General features: G+C 49.3%; 1 protein-coding gene across 2 annotated transcripts; it reads left to right on the top strand.

The window, feature by feature from the left end:
• The first annotated feature begins 2563 nt into the window (after positions 1-2563).
• On the top strand, positions 2564-17888 carry PINK1 (PTEN induced kinase 1). Of its 2 annotated transcripts, none has more exons than XM_061184815.1 (8): positions 2564-3009; positions 8062-8346; positions 9740-9840; positions 13073-13252; positions 13770-13933; positions 14887-15014; positions 15369-15605; positions 16443-17888. In XM_061184815.1, the coding sequence occupies exons 1-8, from the start codon at positions 2614-2616 to the stop codon at positions 16698-16700; spliced, it is 1749 nt and encodes a 582-aa protein (XP_061040798.1). In that variant the 5' UTR covers positions 2564-2613; the 3' UTR covers positions 16701-17888. The 2 variants fall into 2 exon arrangements, with proteins under 2 accessions (XP_061040798.1, XP_061040797.1); XM_061184814.1 differs by having other exon boundaries at positions 2565-3009; positions 13070-13252.
• Positions 17889-18074: the final 186 nt, after the last annotated feature.

Below are 18074 nucleotides of genomic sequence, written 5' to 3'. Positions count from 1 at the left end.
CCTTTTTTTGTGTGTCTATTTTTAAAATTTTTTATTGCAGTATAGTTGATGTACAATATTATATAAGTTGTACAACATAGTGAGTCACAATTTTTAAAGGTTATATTCAGTTTATAGTTATTACAGAATATTGTCTATATTCCCTGTGTTGTACAATATACCCTTTTTGCTTATTTATTTTATACATAATAGTTTGTACCTCTTAATCCCCTACCCCTAAATGTCCGTCAACAGATGAATGGGTAAAGAATATGTGGTATGTATATACAATGGAATACTACTCTACCATAAAAAAAGAATGAAATGTTGCCATTTGCAGCAACATGGATGGACTTGGAGGGTATTATGCTTAGTGAAATAAGTCACACAGAGAAAGACAAATACTGTATGATATCACTTATATGTGGAATCTAAAAAAATAAAACTAGTGAATATAACAAGAAAGAAACGGACTTGCAGATTTAGAGAACAAACTAGTGGTTACCAGTGGGAAGAAGGAAGGGGGGAGGGACAAGATAGACTGAATTTTTCAAAAAAGCTTTCATTATGTTAAAAAGCTTTATGTAAAATGTTTACAGAAATATTACACACAGAAAATTGCACAAATCAAAGTGTACATCTAGGTGAATTTTCATGACATGAACATACCCGGATTAGGAAAGAAAACATCACCAGCACTCCAAAAGCCTCTTCAAGTCTCCTTCTAGTAACTACCCTTCCAAGGGCAACCACTATCCTGGCCTCTAACACTGTAGATTAATTTTGTTGGCCTTTGAGCTTTATATAAATGGAATCACATAGTATTTATTGCTTTTTATGTTTGCCTTCTTTAACTGATCAGTATATTTATAAAATATATCCATGTTGTTGCCTACAGTTGTAGACACTTTTATGGCTGTTTAGTATTCCACTGGGTGAATATACCACAATTTATCCAGTCTACTGTAGATGGCCATTTGAGTTGTTTCTAGTTTTACGCTATGTGGAATAGTGTTGCTATAAACATTCTTGGGGAAATGACATATGCATTTCTATAGGTAAATGCATACATAAAATAAAAAGTAAAATTACCAGCTCCCCACTTTATATATATATATATATATATATTTCAATATGTTTAAATTCACCAATTCAAAGATGGATCTTTTTGCAGTTGCCTTATATTTATTCGTATTTACTCCTATCCCTACTTACTATACAGCACAGAACAAGAGCTGTGCTGAACGTTGCAAAGGAGCCCAAAAATAAATGGATTAGGCTGTGCCTTTCTACCCAAGCAGTGCTGAGGTGGGTCTCAGGCCAGACAAATGTCTCCTTGCCCTGAAGCTCACCTGTCACACACAGAGATACAGGGCTACACCTACAAAAACATTCTACATCTCTTCCAGGGCCTCTTACCTACAACTATCCTTAGGGGTAAAGAGAATAGAGGTACCCATGATTACAGCAACGTTTTTTAAATGGCAGCACCACAAAATATACCTCCTTAGCCTGGGGAAGGCATAGTCCCTTGTTAAAGAATAACCCACTGACCAAATAAATCATGTAGACCTTGTCTGGATCCCAATTTGAATAACTGTAAAATAAGACAAAACAACAGGGAAATCTGAATATTGACTGGATAGTAAATGATATTATGGAGCTAATGTCAATATTTTCAGAGGTGATAATAATATGTTTATGTTTTCTTTAAAAGAGTTATCACTTAGCAATAGATATTTAGGTATTTATAATATAAAGTCATTACAATACGATGTCTGGGATTTGCTTTAAAGTTGGGGGAATGGGGCATAGGGAGGTATGCATAGATGAATAAAATAACGGCCAGTTGTTGAGAATTGTTGAAGCTGGGTAATGGGTACATGGGGTTCACTATACTATTCCAATATTGTGTGTTTGAAAATTCCCATTTAAAAAAAGGCAAGAAAAAAGAAATCAGTACGAATCCCTTTATCGGCCATTTCTAACAGCAGCTTTGGGTAACAGGGCTCTGCCACTAACAAGCTGTGAGACATTGGGCAAGTCGCTCTACGTCTCGGGGACTCAGTTCACTAATCTGAAAAATGTGGCCTTTGGGTGCGATTTCTCTTGGGGTCCTAAGAAGCGAGCAGGGACCGTGGGCTTGTTGAGAGGAGCCTAAGGGCACTGGGAGACAAGGACCCAACAATCAGGGCAACGTGAACTTTAACCTCAGCTCTGACACATACGACCTAGGACCCTCAGTGCCCTTTTTTCGTATCTTTTTTCGTATGCCTGTTTTCGTATCTATAAAAATGACATTTCTATCTCATTGGTGGGAAAATTAACAAATGTAAAGAGTCTGGCAGGGTGGATGATAATAAATATAAGTTTCCTTTCTTAATTATTCGATTTTGCCCAGAACCAGCGATGTTCACACTGAGGACCACCCTGACACGCGACTCCTAGGCCCTGGGTACAAAAGCGCAAGAAACTACCGCCGCGCAAGTGCGCGCACAGCGCCCTCGCGCGCCCAGCCAGGAAACCGCCAGAGTGGCGGCCCCGCCCATTAGCGACCGCGCCTGCGCAGAGGCACCGCCCCCGAAGTTTGTTGTTTTGCCCGGTGTCACCGACGCCTGCGGCTCCGGGGAAACCATGGCGGTGCGACAGGCGCTGGGCCGGGGCCTGCAGCTGGGCCGAGCGCTGCTACTGCGCTTCACGGCCAAGCCTGGCCCGACCTACGGCTGGGGGCGACCGGAGCGGCCGGGCCCCGCGGCGGGCTGGGGTCGCGGGGAGCGCCCGGGCCAGGCCGCGGGACCCGGCGCGGAGCCGCGCAGGCTCGGGCTCGGGCTCCCCGGCCGCTACCGCTTCTTCCGCCAGTCGGTGGCCGGGCTGGCGGCGCGGCTCCAGAGGCAGTTCGTGGGGTGGGCCCGGGGCGGCGCGGGCCCTTGCGGCCGGGCCGTCTTTCTGGCCTTCGGGCTGGGGCTGGGTCTCATCGAGGAGAAGCAAGCGGAGGGCCGGCGGGCGGCCTCGGCCTGTGATGAGATCCAGGTGAGCGCTGGTTGCGGGCGGGGGCCGGAGCAGAGGCGGGCCGGAGTCAGGCTGGGGGGCGGGGCTAAGAGCGTGGGCGGGTCCCGAGTTGGGTGAGGGGCGGGGCCAGGTGTGGGTGTGGTGAGGGGCGGGGCTGGGAGGCATGTACTGATTTGGGGCCCTGGGTCAAGGTTTATCTTGTCGGAGCTGGAATTTCTTGGCAGTCATCGGTTAAGGCTCATTTTCTTTGTTACTGATCTCCTCATACCCGGCCAGGACCTCACTTTTGTTTTACTGTCTTCCCTTCCTCAGCATGTTTTGAAAGATATGTTAATTATAGCTCCTCTTGCACCGAGGCCAGTGACTTTTCATAAATTTTCTAAAATTTAAGGACAACTAAATCATAATAACACTTCTATTCCTGAGGTAGCTGTCATCCACAATTTATGGATGAGGAAACATACTCAGAGAGGTGAAAGGTGAAGTAACTTGCTGAAGTCACACAGCTAATAAAGGGCAGTGCCCCATGTCTGACTTTCCAGAGCCTGTGCCCTTAAACCACTGTGCCAGCCACGCTGCATCCAGTTTAGCCAATTAGTGACATAACTGAAGCCACAGTAAAAAGCAAGAACAGCAGGAGAAAACAGCAGACCTAATGGGTTTTAGTTAACCTGGATAGAGTTATCAGAGGTGACTAGATACACAGGGGTTCTTAGGCTTTTTAAATGTTTAAAATAGCTCAGAGAATTCTGTTTCTTCTCAACCAAAATCTGTATTTCTTCAGAGAAACAGAGCCAATAGGATGTGTTTATAAAAAGGGAGATTTATTTGAAGGAATTGGCTCTGCCGTTCTGGAGGCTGGCAAGTCCAAAATCTGCAGGGTAGGTGGGCAGGCTGGACACCCAGGGAAGAACCATTGTTGAGTTCAAGTCTGAAGGCCATCTGCTGGCAGGATTCCCTCCTCTTCCAGGGAGGCCATTCTTCCTGGGGTTTGGAAACACTCACTGAGTTAGTACAGCCCCTGCGTTTCACAGCTTAGCGCTGAGGTGGTGGAAGGTGGGGTGACTTGCCCAAGGACACAGCTGGTTGAAAACCAAGCAGTGTCTCCCATGTTTCCTGGTTTTCAGCCCAGTTCGTGTTACTCATCACCAGAGTGTCTCACGTTTGCACCCTGTCCCCTTTGGGGCAACAGGTGACACCTGACCTAGTCCCCAGCCTCTGTACTTGTCTTTTGCTACAGCTCAACTGGCAGAAGCCAAGGGCGGCCAACTTGACAAATCCTACTTAAAATTAGGGAGGCTGTTTTTAAACTGAGGAGCTTGACCCCCTAAGCTTACCATCCTCCATGTCCTTTCCTCACACTTCACCTTTCTGTGACTTAAAATTTTTAATTAGTTGCCAATTAATTTTAAAAATTTGGGCATTTGACTTCTTTTGAAAGAAAATCACCAGATCTGGCAACTCTAGTGCTAAAATTCTGTATGGTGTCATACTGGGGTAGAACACTGACCAGTGCCTTTAGATGCATTTGGAAAGCATTTGGGGGGGGGGGAACCTATATAAAATAGGCAAAAGACATGAATATATATTTCACCAAGAGGAGATAGAGATGCCAGATAAGCATATGAAAAGATGTTCAACGTCACTAGCCATTAGGGAAATGCAAGTTAAAAATACAATGTGATATCTCTGCATACTTATTAGAACAGCTAAAATTTTAAAATTAGTGATAGTAGCAAATGCCTGTGAGGATGCAGAGAAACTGGACCAATGGTGAGAATATAAAATGGTGCAGCCACTCTGGAAAATAGTCGGCAGTTTCTTAACAAAGCTAAACATGTATTCGTTGTATGACCCAGCCATTGCAGTCTTGGGCATTTACCCAGAGAAATGAAAACTTACGTTCACACAAAAACCTGTACATGAGTAGCTGCTATGGAAAACAGTATGGCAGTTCCCCCCAAAAATTAAAAATAGAATTATCATATCCCAGCAATTCCACTTCTGAGTATATATTCAAAAGAATTGAAAGCAGGGACTTGAACAGATACTTGTACACCTATGTTCATAGCATCATTCAGAGTAGTCAAAAGGTGGAAGCAACCCAAGTGTCCGTCAGTGGGTGAAAAATAAGCAAAATGTGCTATATACATACAATGGAATATTATTCAGCCTTAAAAAGAAAGGAAATTCTGACACATGCAACAACATGGAGGAACTTGAGGATATTATGCTAAGTGATATAAGCCAGTCACAAAAAGACAAATACTGTATGATTCCACTTATATGAGGTATTTAGTCAAATTCATAGAGATGGAAAGTGAACAAGGGCTGGGGAGAGGGGCTGGGGAGTCACTGTTTATTGGTATAGAATTTCAGTTTTGCAAGATGAAAAGAGTTCTGGAGATGGATGGTGGTGATGGTTACACAACAGTGTGAATGTACTTAATGCCACTGCACTGTACAATTAAAATGGTTAAAATGGCCAATTTTGTTATGTGTATTTTACCACAATTCTTAAGAATAATTTTTAAACCCTGTACACAGATGTTCACGGCAGCATCATTCATAATAGCAAAATATTAAAAACCCAAACATCCTTCAGCAGGTGAATTGTTAAACAAACCCTGGTACAGCCGTACAGTGGAATACTAAGCAATAACAAGGAGTCAACCATCGACAGGTAACAACCTAAATGAACCTCAAGGGCATTATGCTTAGTGAAAAAAACTCAGTTCCAAAAGGTTACATCCTGTGCGATTCTATTTATATAACAGTCTTGAAATGACAAAACTGTGGAGATGGAGAACAGATCACTGGTTGTCAGGGGACTGGGACGGGTGGGGGTGGCCCAAATACAAAGAGGTGGCACAGAGGAGTTCTTCTGTGGGAACGGAACACTCCTCTGTCTTGATTGTGGTGGTGATTGCATGTATCTGTACGGGGGATAAAATTGCATAGAGTTACACGCGCGCGCACAAATGAAAGAATGCAGCTCAAAAAAGATGGTGAGGGACTTCCCTGGTGGTCCAGTGGTTAAGACTCCGCGCATCCACCGCAGAGGGCGCGTGTTCCATCCCTAGTCGGGGAACTAAGAACCCGCTTGCTGCGCGGCCAAAAAAAAAAAAAAGTGAAAACTGAGTAAGATCTGTAGTCTAGTTAACAGTAGTGTATGTTGTCACTTTCCTGGGCTTTGTACTAGTGCTTTATAAGATGTCACTTGTGGGAAACAATGTATCTCATTCTCAAAACCATGGTTGCTAAAGGATTACTCTACAAGATATTGCTTCCACTCCACAGAGTTTAGAAGCTAGTTGGCAAGGCAAGACAGACTTTCGTTTTTTAAAAACATTAGAAGTTATCATACGAGGTGTATTAGCTCATAGGTTCTCGGTGCTTTAGGAATCCTCCAGAAGGAAAGGTTGCTGTGGGCTGGGTTGTCAGGACTGGTTATAGGGGAAGCAGGAGCTTGAGTTGGGACTTGATGGATGAGTAAGGATGAGCAGGTAGAGCGAAGACAATAGAAATAGGGGGCGGGGGAGGGGAATAGTTTGAGCAAAGGTTCAGGGAGAGGCATGTGAGAGACCAGTACGGACAGTGCAGACCAGCCTGCAGAACACTTTTCCCATGTAGGAAGTACCAGGACAAGGTACTGAATAACCTATCAGGTTCTTGAACCTGATGAGTGACACGTGAAAGCAGTGTGGTTTCATCCGGCTCAGAAGCAGGCGAAGGGAGGACGTGAGTGGGAGAGTCTGGAGCTGAGTGACTAACCGTGGAAAGGGGGGGATCAGCAGATCAGACGAGATTTGAGGGGGAAGGCAGAGTTTGGGTGACTGGGGAAATGATGTCACCTGCCTGAAGTAGGCAAGAACCCCGATTTGGGGGAAGTAGCCTCTATCCCAGTGCATCCCCACAGCACCTGCATTTCCATCTATGTCCATCAGAACTCTTATATTCTTGTTTCCTTTCTGCAAACAGAATGGCCCACCAGATTCCTAAGAGGTAGAGACAGGAAGACAGATGTATGGTCAGGCCACTCAAGATGGCCGTCCTCTTGCTCTCCGTACATCCCCTGCTGGACCACTCCCTGCTTCACTTACATCCTACCCACAGGAAGTTGCTCGCCCCCTGCCCCAGCTAGTGATTGTTCTAAGCCTTAGGCCAAAACAGCTCCACCTGCTAGTTTATTAAAGGGAAACATCTGCCCTCGTGATGGTCATTAACCTGAGGGGCTGTGAGGGACGTGCCCCAGCCGCCGGTTTCCCTGGTAACTGATGAGCCAACCTGATACCAATTTCCCTATAAATGGTAGCCTCCTCCCCCGCCCCCCACTAGTGAAGATTAGTGAAGATTGCTGCCGTGTCCTGCCTGCTGTCTGCCACACACGTTGGGATGTTGCTCCGGGACCTTATGCTGCAGACGTGTAAGATGCCCCATCCAATAAACCATTGATGTCTTTGTCACTGTCTCCAGGCTCTTTCTTCAGTCGTCTCAAGGCTGGGCAGATACAAGGCTTGCAGGCCTGTGGGGTGCAGCCCAACAACAGGACCTGATGACTCGGCTCCAGGGAGCCCCCTGATTTTACCCCCTTGCCTGCAAAAGCAGCCTGAGGTCATTCACAAGTGGGAGGGGTGGCTGCTGACCACAGGCTTCTGCCCATACACAGTTCTTGGTAACCATCCAATACCTGCCTGCCGAGGTCTTTGCAGAAGGAACCGTCTCCATAATCAGAAACCTCCAAGCTTGTGCTGGGAGCTTGACAGGCAGCAAAGGAGTGATATGCCAGCTGCAGAATTTGAGAGTTCTGACCTCTTAACTAATTCATGATGTTCTGTGTTGGGCTGTCTCGGTGACTGCGATGAAGTGACACTTCGAGAAAAATTATTCTGAGTAATGAGAGAGAAAGCAGGATGGCCTGAGCCCAGGACGAGCAGTGAAACCCAACTTGGTTGTGTTTTTATTGGCTCTTGGTCTTGTCAGTGAAGAGCTCGCCTCACTGTACCTCCCCATCCCTTCACTGAAGCCTTACTGGGCTCCCTGGCTCACGGTGCCTGCTTTTTTTCTTCACAGGCAGTTTTCACCCAGAAAAACAAGCTGCTCCCTGACCCACTGGACGCTAGACGCTGGCAGGGTTTCCGGCTGGAGGAGTATCTGATCGGGAAGTCCATTGGCAAGGGCTGCAGTGCCGCTGTCTATGAGGCCACCATGCCTGTGTTGCCCCAGGACCAGCAGGTGGCAGGGAGCATCGAGCTTCTTCCAGGGAGAGGCCCAGAGATCGTTCCACGAGGAGAAGAGGAGCAAGCCCCACTGGCCCCTGCCTTTCCCTTGGCCATCAAGATGATGTGGAACATCTCGGTAAGGGTGGGGCCTTCCATCTTTAAAGCCGGTGTTTCTCAAAATGCCGATCTTGGGGGAACCTCATGGTGCTTTTTCCCAGGCAGTAAATAGGAAACAACACAGATTCTCCACAGTACAGGTGCCTCACGCTCTTGCACAAGAGTCTGAAGCAGCGTGTCTCAGACTGTAATATGTCCATGCATCACCTGGGGTCAGGTTAGAAGGCAGATTCTGGGCAGCTGCTGTGGGGTGGAGCCTGAGACTCCCCCTCCCTAACGAGCTCCCAGGCGATGCCCACGCTGCTGGGCCGTGAGCCACACTGAGTAGCAAGTGCCTAAAGCATCCAGGCCGATCAGTTAATTTCAGGGCTGCAGTCTGCACTGGCCTCTCTCTCCCTGACCTGCCACGCTGGGCACGAGGGGCCGCACGCCTCCCACCGCCCCTGCAGACCCAAGGCTGGCTTGTCGCCTCTCTGCTCTCAATTCTTGCAGAACTCGAGACTTTGGGAAATTGAGTATTTTTCCCACCTGAAAACAAAGACTTCTGTCCATTTAGAGTAATTCATCTTGCCATTACATGGGGGGGGTGGGAGGAGAGGTTAGGAAATTCATCAAGACCTGATGCGTTTCCTCCTGCCCAGAGCATCTGTCCAAGGCTAAGGTGGGACACAGCCACACAGCTCATGCTGGACACTGAAGGATGCAGGTTCAGGTTTCGATTTGGGGAATGGAGGTTATTAGACTATACTTCCACGCTGCGCTAATAGCTAGCAAGTAGCCAGATCCTCAGCCTAGGAAATATCCAGTCTTAGGATCAAAACTCCCACTGGTTGGGGCACGACAGCAAATGCATTTACAAAAGCTAAAAGACTTGATTCTTAAAGGATTCTTGACAGGTTTCACAAGTCCTGAGAGCTGTTCATAATGAAATGAGGAAAATAAGGTGCTTTTCCTTGTTTTTTGTTTTTTACCGGGTGATGAGGAGGGCTGTTCCGTGATTCGGCACGAGTTTATCCAGCGGGGGCTTGTCGGGCTGGGCCTGTCTGCTGAAGGGAGCCTGCGAGGGTGAGCGTTAGTGCTTGGTGGTCAGGTTTGAGCCTGGTGGTGACCGGAGGCATCTATGGCAGGAAGAAGGGTCCCTGCCTTGATCATCTTGACATCTCCTCCTGCCGTGGGCACCTGAGCTGCCAAAGAGTGTGAGGTGTGGGAAGCGTCCTCTGGGTTGGCATGGATGGCACCTCTGCCCTCTCTCTCCCAGGAGAAACTCAGCTTGGCTTCCCACTTCAGAGAGGTTATCTTAGCTTGAAGGTCAAAGCCAATTCTAGGCAGTAGCCGTCCTGGTCCAGATTATAAGGAGGGCCTGGACTTGCTTGGGCCTGTGTAACCCTGGATCCATTATGGCTGTGTTCCAGGCGGGCTCATCCAGCGAAGCCATCTTTAGCACAATGAGCCAGGAGCTCGTCCCAGCCAGTCGAGTGGCCTTGGCCGGGGAGTATGGAGCAGTCACTCACAGGTAAGCACCCATCTGCCCACCACACAGAGCAGAATCCCCACCTGTGCCCTCACCACTCAGCACAGTGTCTGACACGACACACAGTAGATAATAAAGTCTCACTGAATGATGTAGTCAGTGATGGATTTTCAGTTGGTGGATAATTGGGAAAGATTGTAGACGGTCTGACTCCGGTGGAAGATGCAGGTGGCTGACTCACGCTGGAGAAGGGAGAGAAGGCCGTCCAAAGCTGCCCAGTTCAGAACGATGGAAAATGGATCTGGTTTCTGATTCCTAAGTAATGCCCAGGTAGAAGCAAATTGACCTCTGTCCCCAGCGGAGGCAACACTCACTTTACGAATAGCTGCCGTGACCCGATAGTGCCAAGAGATTTTTTTTTTAATGGCCTGTTCTCCATGTGACAGAGGAGCCTGAGAAGTCGGGAGCAGAGTCTAGCATGGTAAGTGCTAGAATGGCGTACGCTCAGGTGCTAAGGGAGCCCAGAGGTGTGTGTGTTGCAGGGGTTCGGGGCCATTCAGAAAGGCCTCTTGAAGGGACAGTTCTGCCTCTTGGAAGATGGATAGCCATTAGCTAGGCAAAGAAGTAGGAAAAGAGGCTCCCTTCACAGAGGGAAGAGTCTGGATGGCAGCCTAAGCTCACCTTGGCTTTGCAAACCCACAGGTTGTAAAAGATAATACTTGTGCCAGAGGAGACGCTGTGCTCCCTTTAATATTTGTAGACCACCAGGAAGAGGTGGCCCGCTGCGTTTTTGGTGACTTACTAGAGGGTTGGTCTGTAGATCAGAAGCAGGAAGGTGGAAATGGGGACTTAAGGAAACATACATGGAAGACCCCTTCCAGGGCTTGGAAGGCTGTAGTGTGACTGAGGGTCGGTGCAGGCCTAGGGAAGTAGCTGCTTGGGGGGCTTAGCCCTGTCCTCCTCTTCTCCGGCTTCCTTTGTAGGGAAGGGTGGGTGTCAGCTGCTTCCTAGGGGCTAACTTTATCCTCTGGTGCTTCCTTTTGTGGTGGAAGCGTCAGCCAGCTGACATGGTGCTGCCGTGCAGACCTGTCGCTCTCCAGACTTCTACCAACTTTAGTTTTTTCACAGTATTTATCTCCATCTGTCCTTAAATCGTAGATGTCTTTGTCTATTTATTCATCGTCTCTCCGGCTGCACTCTCTGAGGGCAGGGCTTTTGTGTTTGTTTACTGTGTGCACCCAACAGCTCAGTGAATGTCTGTGGAATGATTAGATGAATATGGCAGAAGGTCTGTTACCTGAAGTACTGATGACATCAACTCTGTCTCAGGAGAAAGACTCCGAGACCCTGAGAGCACTGGGTGGATTTCTTCCTAGTCTTTGCTCATCTAGGGACCTCAGACTCAGCCCTTGTGATCTGCTCCTGTGGCTGCTTCTCCCACCTGATTTCTGATCTTCTCCCGTTTACACCCTATGCTCCACCATGTGGTGAATTCATATGCCCTCCCCAGATGCACACAGGCCTCTTGTGTGTACAGTTAGACCCCCACCACAGCCTCCGGTCCTGCTCGAGTTACACACACACACACACACACACACACACACACACACACACACACACTCCGGTCCCACTCCAGTTCTATACACACACACACACACCTCCCCAGCACAGCCACACGCTTCCTCTGGGCTCTCGTGTCAACCAGGCAGCGCTTTCCCACTGTGGCACTGACAGCCTTGTGCTGTGATCGTGATTCCCCCACTGGCCTTAATGGCCCCAGGCTAGGAACAATGCTTTGATTCCTTTGATTGCCTAGGACAGGGGCCCATTTGGGTGGAGTCCACAGGAGCTGTACAAGGCCACACGGTGGACTGGCTTCAAAGCTCGGAACTGAGGCAGCTCTGAGGACGGGGCATGTGTCGAACTCTCTGTGTTGTCTTGATGTCTCTGGGCTTCTGCTCCCTCCTCCTCCTCTGCCACCCAGCGTCCTTATTTCCTACCCATGGCTACACCTCTGGCTTCCCTCAGGCCTCAAGTTCATGTGCCCAAAGCACAGTGAGGGCAAACAATACTGAAACATCGGAGTTTGGAGCAGAGAAAGATTTATTGCAGGGCCATGCAAGGAGAAGGATAGCTCATGCCCAAAAAACCCCCAAACACGCCCAAGGGTTTCAGCAAAGTGATTTTAAAGGCCAGGTGAGGGGAGGGGGTCACAGGGTATGTGACTGGCTTGTGCACAGTTCTCTGACTGGTTGATGGTGAGGTGACAGGGCGGTGTCACAGGGGTTAACGTTATCAATCCTTAGGCGCCAGTAGGTCTGGGGGCCATGAGCCCGTGGTCATCAAGTAGTTAGCATCTTCCATATGGTGGGGGGTTGTCACATCTGTAAAACAGCTCAGGAATGTGCATCGGATACTGTTATCCAGGTACTTCAGAGAGGAGCTAAAGCAGAGGATACGGGGGAAGGCCCCGTGGGGTCCTGCTCTGTAACAGCATCCTTTCACCCTCAGCTCCATTGCTGACTGCCCAGTTACTGCCACGTTTCTTCACTCACTCACTCACTCCACAAAGAGAGACTCTCCCCTTTTCCTGCCAGCCACTGGGCCTCAGACATGACTGCAGGCTTGTTGCCCTTGGGGGTAGGTGCTTACCCTTAGTCCCAACAGCTCTGAGCCAGGGGCAGGGCTGGTACACAGCAGGTGGTTTTGCAGCCCTGGTCATGCAGTCCCGAACGTGGCCATTGTGTCTGAGCGGTAGGTGTGGGCGTGGCAGCAGGTGACATCTCTACTATGAACTGCATGTGTATCCATTCACTCAAAGGTTTATTGAGCTCATACTCCATGCCAAGTGTTATGCTAGAACTTGGAATCGAGGAGATTCTAGGTCCTTTACAAGCATTAACAACTTCATGAGGCATGTTACCACCTCATCCCCCTTTTGCATCTGAGACTGAGCCCAGAGAAGTTAAGCAACTTGGCCAAGGACTTGGAGTGGCAGGGGTGGGATTCAATCCCAGGCAGTCCGATTCCAGGGTCTCCTACACTGTGTTCTGCCACCTGGGATGGATGGACAGTGGACGGGCTGGTGGAGTCACTGCGATGAGTCATTGTGGGTTTTCCTTCCAAAACCAGGCTTTGCACCTGGGGCAGAGTTGATATGAGGAACTGGGCGCATAAATGCATGTCATTATTGAATGTGGCCTTAGACTGTTATATTTCCAAGTGTCATATCTGCTACTGGCCTCATGTTTGTCCCACTTGGCTGAAAAAGAAGATCCAAGGGGGGTCCCAAGCAGCTGGCCGCACACCCCAACGTCATCCGCGTCTTCCGCGCCTTCACATCGTCTGTGCCACTGCTGCCAGGGGCCCTGCTCGACTACCCTGACGTGCTGCCCCCGCGCCTTCACCCCGAAGGCCTGGGCCACGGGCGGACACTCTTCCTTGTCATGAAGAAGTAAGTGGCAGGGGTGTGGCAGGACCTGTAGTGAGCGGTGTGCCTGGAGCCCGGGGTTGCGGGGAAGAGGGATCCCCGCCCTCTGGGGGGCCAGGCTGAGGGCGTGTCTGCCCTGTGGAGCAGTTTCCCTGTAGGACGACTTTTCATGAAAACAGAAACACATGTTCAGTCAGAACATACTTTTCCCCTAGTGCTGTTAGTACCTTTGACTGTTGCCCCCTCTGTGCTCACCTTACCTGGTTTCTTAACATAAACTGCTCCTTCCTCCGTCCCTGCACCCCTGGCATTGCCGTATGGGTTTTTAAGGAAACAAGTATCTGTACTGTTACTTTTAATATGTGAGGCCCCAGCTCTTACTTCCTAATTTCAAGATGGTGGGTGGGAACAGAAAGGATACTTGGGGAAAAAAGAAATCAAAAAGTTCAGGAAGAAGAGGAAAGGCCATCACCCTCATAGGAAATAAGGTGCTCGGGATCTTGGTGCACAGTAGCCGAGGCCCTGTCGCCCTCTCTGGCAGCTACTCCTGTACCCTGCGCCAGTACCTTCGTGGGAACAGCCCGAGCCCCCGCCTGGCCACCGTGATGACTCTGCAGCTCCTGGAAGGGGTGGCTCACCTGGTGCAGCAGGGCGTCGCACACAGAGACCTGAAATCCGACAACGTCCTCGTGGAGCTGGACGCAGGTAGGTGCCCCGCTGCACCTCCAGGCGGTCCAGGGCGCACTGGACTTTAGGTCTGGGGACATTTAGGAGCCTTTGGGTCTTTTTTGATTTTTATGTTCTAAGTTGTTGTGTCTTAGCTCCGTACACAGGAGATGAGCACTCCCTCCTTCAAGATGGAGGTTTTTGTTCTCTGTGTAGGAGCCGCGGAGCGGTGGTGAACGGTTCCCAGGTTCCTTTCGGTTGTCCGCTTACAGAACAGAAACCTCAGTGGCGGACATTTTCTTGAATAAAGTGAAAGAGAGGTAGACTTTAGCTTAATATAAGAAAGAATTTTCAAACAGTGAGCACTGCTTGAATGTCAGCTCAGCTGCCCCTGGCAGTGAGCTCCCCGTCACTGGAAGCACTCAAGTGAAGCTGGATGGCCACTTGCCTGGGGATCCTGTAAAAGAGAGTCATACCTCTGGTCAGTTTTGAACTAGAAGGTTAAAGATAATTAAATATGCATTTCTAAGGAACTGGCTTTTTAAAGGAAGTCTGTATGAATCCTTTTACAAATAACTAATTCATAACGCACCTATTTTTTAGGTTTGGATTTGAGGTTTCAAGTTCAAAGACTCTTGGCGGTCATTTGAGCCAGCACCACCTGATGAGTAAAACAAGAGCTGCTCCTTCAATCTTGGGAGAGCTCCAATTACTAGATTATTTAGATTGAGCCAAATTTTATCCCGTTCTTTGCCTGGGGACCTTGATTTCCTAGAGGCACATCTGTACTTGTGTGGCGGGCCCCGCTCAGCTCTGCAGCGAGTGGGCAGCTGTCCAGGCCTTGCTGGCCTGTGCTCCTGGGTCAACACGGAGTCCCTGTGAGCCCCTCGTACCCACATCCAGAGGGTGGCTTTAGTGGAAACATAGGACCTCGGGGCGGGGGGGTTGGTAGGGAGAGGCTCGGCCACTCACTTCTGCCTGTCCGTCTGCAGACGGCTGCCCCTGGTTGGTGATCACAGACTTCGGCTGCTGCCTGGCTGATGAGCGCGTCGGCCTGCGGTTGCCTTTCACCAGTTGGTATGTGGACCGTGGTGGAAACGGCTGCCTGATGGCCCCTGAGGTGAGTCCTGCTGAGCGTGTCAGGCGCCATCAGCAGAGCCTCTCCCACCAGGTCTCCTCACTGTTTACTCAACACTTTCATCTTCTCTGACCCACAATTTATCAGAAGTCCCTTCCCTGCCTCTTTGCCTCTTGGCTTAAATCTGGGTCTGTCTGATGTTCCAGGAGATGTGAGTTTTGTCATCAGCCCAAAGCAGAGCTGAGCAGATTCTCCTGCATCTGAGCTACAGTTCACTCAGGTTCTGGGTTCCCTGGGACAGAGTTCAGATTAGTCTGTGAATCGGGTGCCGTGCAGGAGCATGAATAGTTTAGAAGTACCAGCAGCATGACTGCTCACCGGTTGCTTTCTGAGCAGGTGTCCACAGCCTGCCCTGGCCCCAGGGCAGTGATCGACTACAGCAAGGCTGATGCCTGGGCAGTGGGAGCGCTCGCCTACGAAATCTTCGGGCTCCCCAATCCCTTTTACGGTCAGGGCAGGGCCCACCTTGAAAGCCGCAGTTACCAAGAAGCTCAGCTGCCAGCGCTGCCCGAGTCGGTGCCTCTGGAGACGAGACAGCTGGTGAGGTCACTGCTCCAGCGAGATGCCAGCAAGGTGAGGCCGTCCCCAGGTTTACAGGGATTGTGTGGATGGAAACCTCGGTTCATGTTCCAGAGTAAAGGTCAGGGTTGGGCAAGCACTAGAGTGATAGGCGGCTCCTCTCTCTTACAAAGGTAAAGGCCAAGTATAGGAGAATACAAAATAGACTTGCGTATAGATAGGAGTATGGGAGCTGGCCACCAAATTAGTCAGGATTCCAGCAGTTCAACTCCTCTTGGTTTTAGTTGCTTAAAGTTACTCAGAGGGAAAGAGATGCAGTTTTAAGAAACGTGTAATGAAGATGTAGCTTAAAGAATCAGCTGAGATCTAATCAGACAGATGTGATGACATCTCCTAAGAGATCTGGACATTGTGAAATTACTACAAAGGCTAACACATTTGAAACCTGAATTGGAGTGGCAGGTCCGGTTGAGGTGGCATGTTTAGTGGAAACAGCCTGGACAGACCAGGGCTCAAACTCCTGTTCTACCACTTACCCCTCACCAAGTGCGGCAGGCTGTCATGGTCACGGTAGGTGCTCGCTGCTGCCCGTCATTAAGTCATGACAACTCCCCTCACCCCAGACACGGCTCCTGGGCCTTCCAGGGTGGGGAGGCTCTTCCAGCAATGCACACTGCCCCCCGCCCCCCCCCCCACCAATTTGTACCCATGGAAAAGCCGGGAGTGTGTGTCAGGTGAGTGCAGGGTATTGTAGGAGAGAGAAGGGTGGAGAAGAATTTGCTCGGGGCCAGAGAAGGGAAGGCCCTGCATCGAGGATGCACTAACAAAGCAGGCTGTGGGTGAAGACTTTGTCACAGGTGTTCTAAGCGTCAGCTTCCCTTCCTGTTACAGAGGCCATCTGCCCGAGTGGCTGCTAACGTGCTTCATTTAAGCCTCTGGGGTGAACGTACTCTAGCCCTGAAGAACCTGAAACCAGACAGGATGATCGGCTGGCTCCTCCAACAATCAGCCGCCACTCTGCTGGCCAGCAGGCTTGCAGAGAAGAACTGTGTGGAAACAAAAATGAAGATGTTATTTCTGGCCAACCTGGAGTATGAAGCGCTGAGTCAGGCAGCCCTCCTCCTCTGCTCGTGGAGGGCGGCCCCGTGACAGCTGATGTAGCTGGTGAATTACTAAAAGAACTTCCAGTATCTGTGTCGTGATGGTCTGTGAATGCTGAGGGAGGGGCTCCTAGGTGAGGGGGTGGGGGAGTCAGTCAGGAGAAAAGATGGCGCAGGGCGGGCCAGTCAGCCAGAGAGAAGGCCTCGGGTTTGGCAAGCGGAAGGAACAGCTTGAGTTCACAGTCTAGCTACTAACTCGCTCAAGCAGTGTGATTTTTGACGCATCATATAACCTGTGTGGACTGAAGTTCTCTTACCTCTAAAATGAAGAAACTGGTCTAGATAGAGGTCGGCAAACTTTGTCTGCAGAGCGCCAGTACTCAGGCTGTTGCGGCTACTCAACTCTGCCATTGCAGCGCACAGGCAGCCTTAAATACGTAAACAAGTCAGTGTGGCGGCTTCCCAATAAAGCTTCATTTAGGGACATTGAGATTTGGATTTCACGTGTCACTAAATAGTCTCAGTTGTTTTCAACCACTTAAACGTAAAAACTGTTCTTAGCTTGCAGGCCTACAAAAAACAGGCAGCAGGCCAGACTGACCCACAGGCCAAGTTTGCCAACCCCTCGTCTAGATGAATTCAGAGGGCCTAACTAACTCTAAAAAGAAACGCTGGCTAATCACTAGGCCCCTTTGTGTATCAGCGCTAAAAATGTGACTCTGCGTACAAATCCAAAGGAATGAGCCCACTGTACCAGGCAAGGGGCTACTCGGGTGTAAGCTGCTGACCAAAAAGTCCCACCTTAAGCTCGTGTCCTGTCTTCACAGACCTCTGAAAAGTCAGTGACCGAGCAGGTGAGGCCGAGCTGAGGCGGGTTAGACCTGCGTGCCACGTTAGTCTGCGTGTTACCTGCGCTGAGGCAAACGTTCGCACAGGTCAGGGTATGCAGGTACCAGAGTGAAAAACGCTGAAGTAAGGCCCGAGATGCGGGAGCCTCTGCACTTCAGTCACGCGTCCTGGAACAGCTCTGAGGGTGCTCTGGAGGAAGCGTCGCCACGGAGCTCGTCCAGCTACTGAATTGAGTCTAGCAGAGCTAACATGACTGATGAAATGGGAATTAACAGGGCAGTGTTTTAAACTTGCTGATTTTCCCCTTCTGACTAGCGTTTCTTACAGGAATTGTGAAGAATTAAATGCATATTTACAACTGCAGAACATGTATGTGCCTGGAACTGAATACTTGGCTTTGAGAGTGATTCTTATACCACAAAGACATAAACGATCAATAACGGGGAAGGGATTTTATGTACAACTTTACACATGCTTTTTAGGAACACAATTATTGCCTAAAGCAAGGTGAACAAAATGTAAGGTTCTTTTCAACCAAGCAGTTCTGTAATTCTGTTACAAAGTCGAGCACTGT

This window comes from Eubalaena glacialis, chromosome 3 (genome assembly GCF_028564815.1).
Source record: "Eubalaena glacialis isolate mEubGla1 chromosome 3, mEubGla1.1.hap2.+ XY, whole genome shotgun sequence".
In the NCBI taxonomy this organism is placed as follows: domain Eukaryota; kingdom Metazoa; phylum Chordata; class Mammalia; order Artiodactyla; family Balaenidae; genus Eubalaena; species Eubalaena glacialis.
Note: the sequence above shows the minus strand (reverse complement) of the source record. Positions and strands in the feature narration are given on the sequence as shown.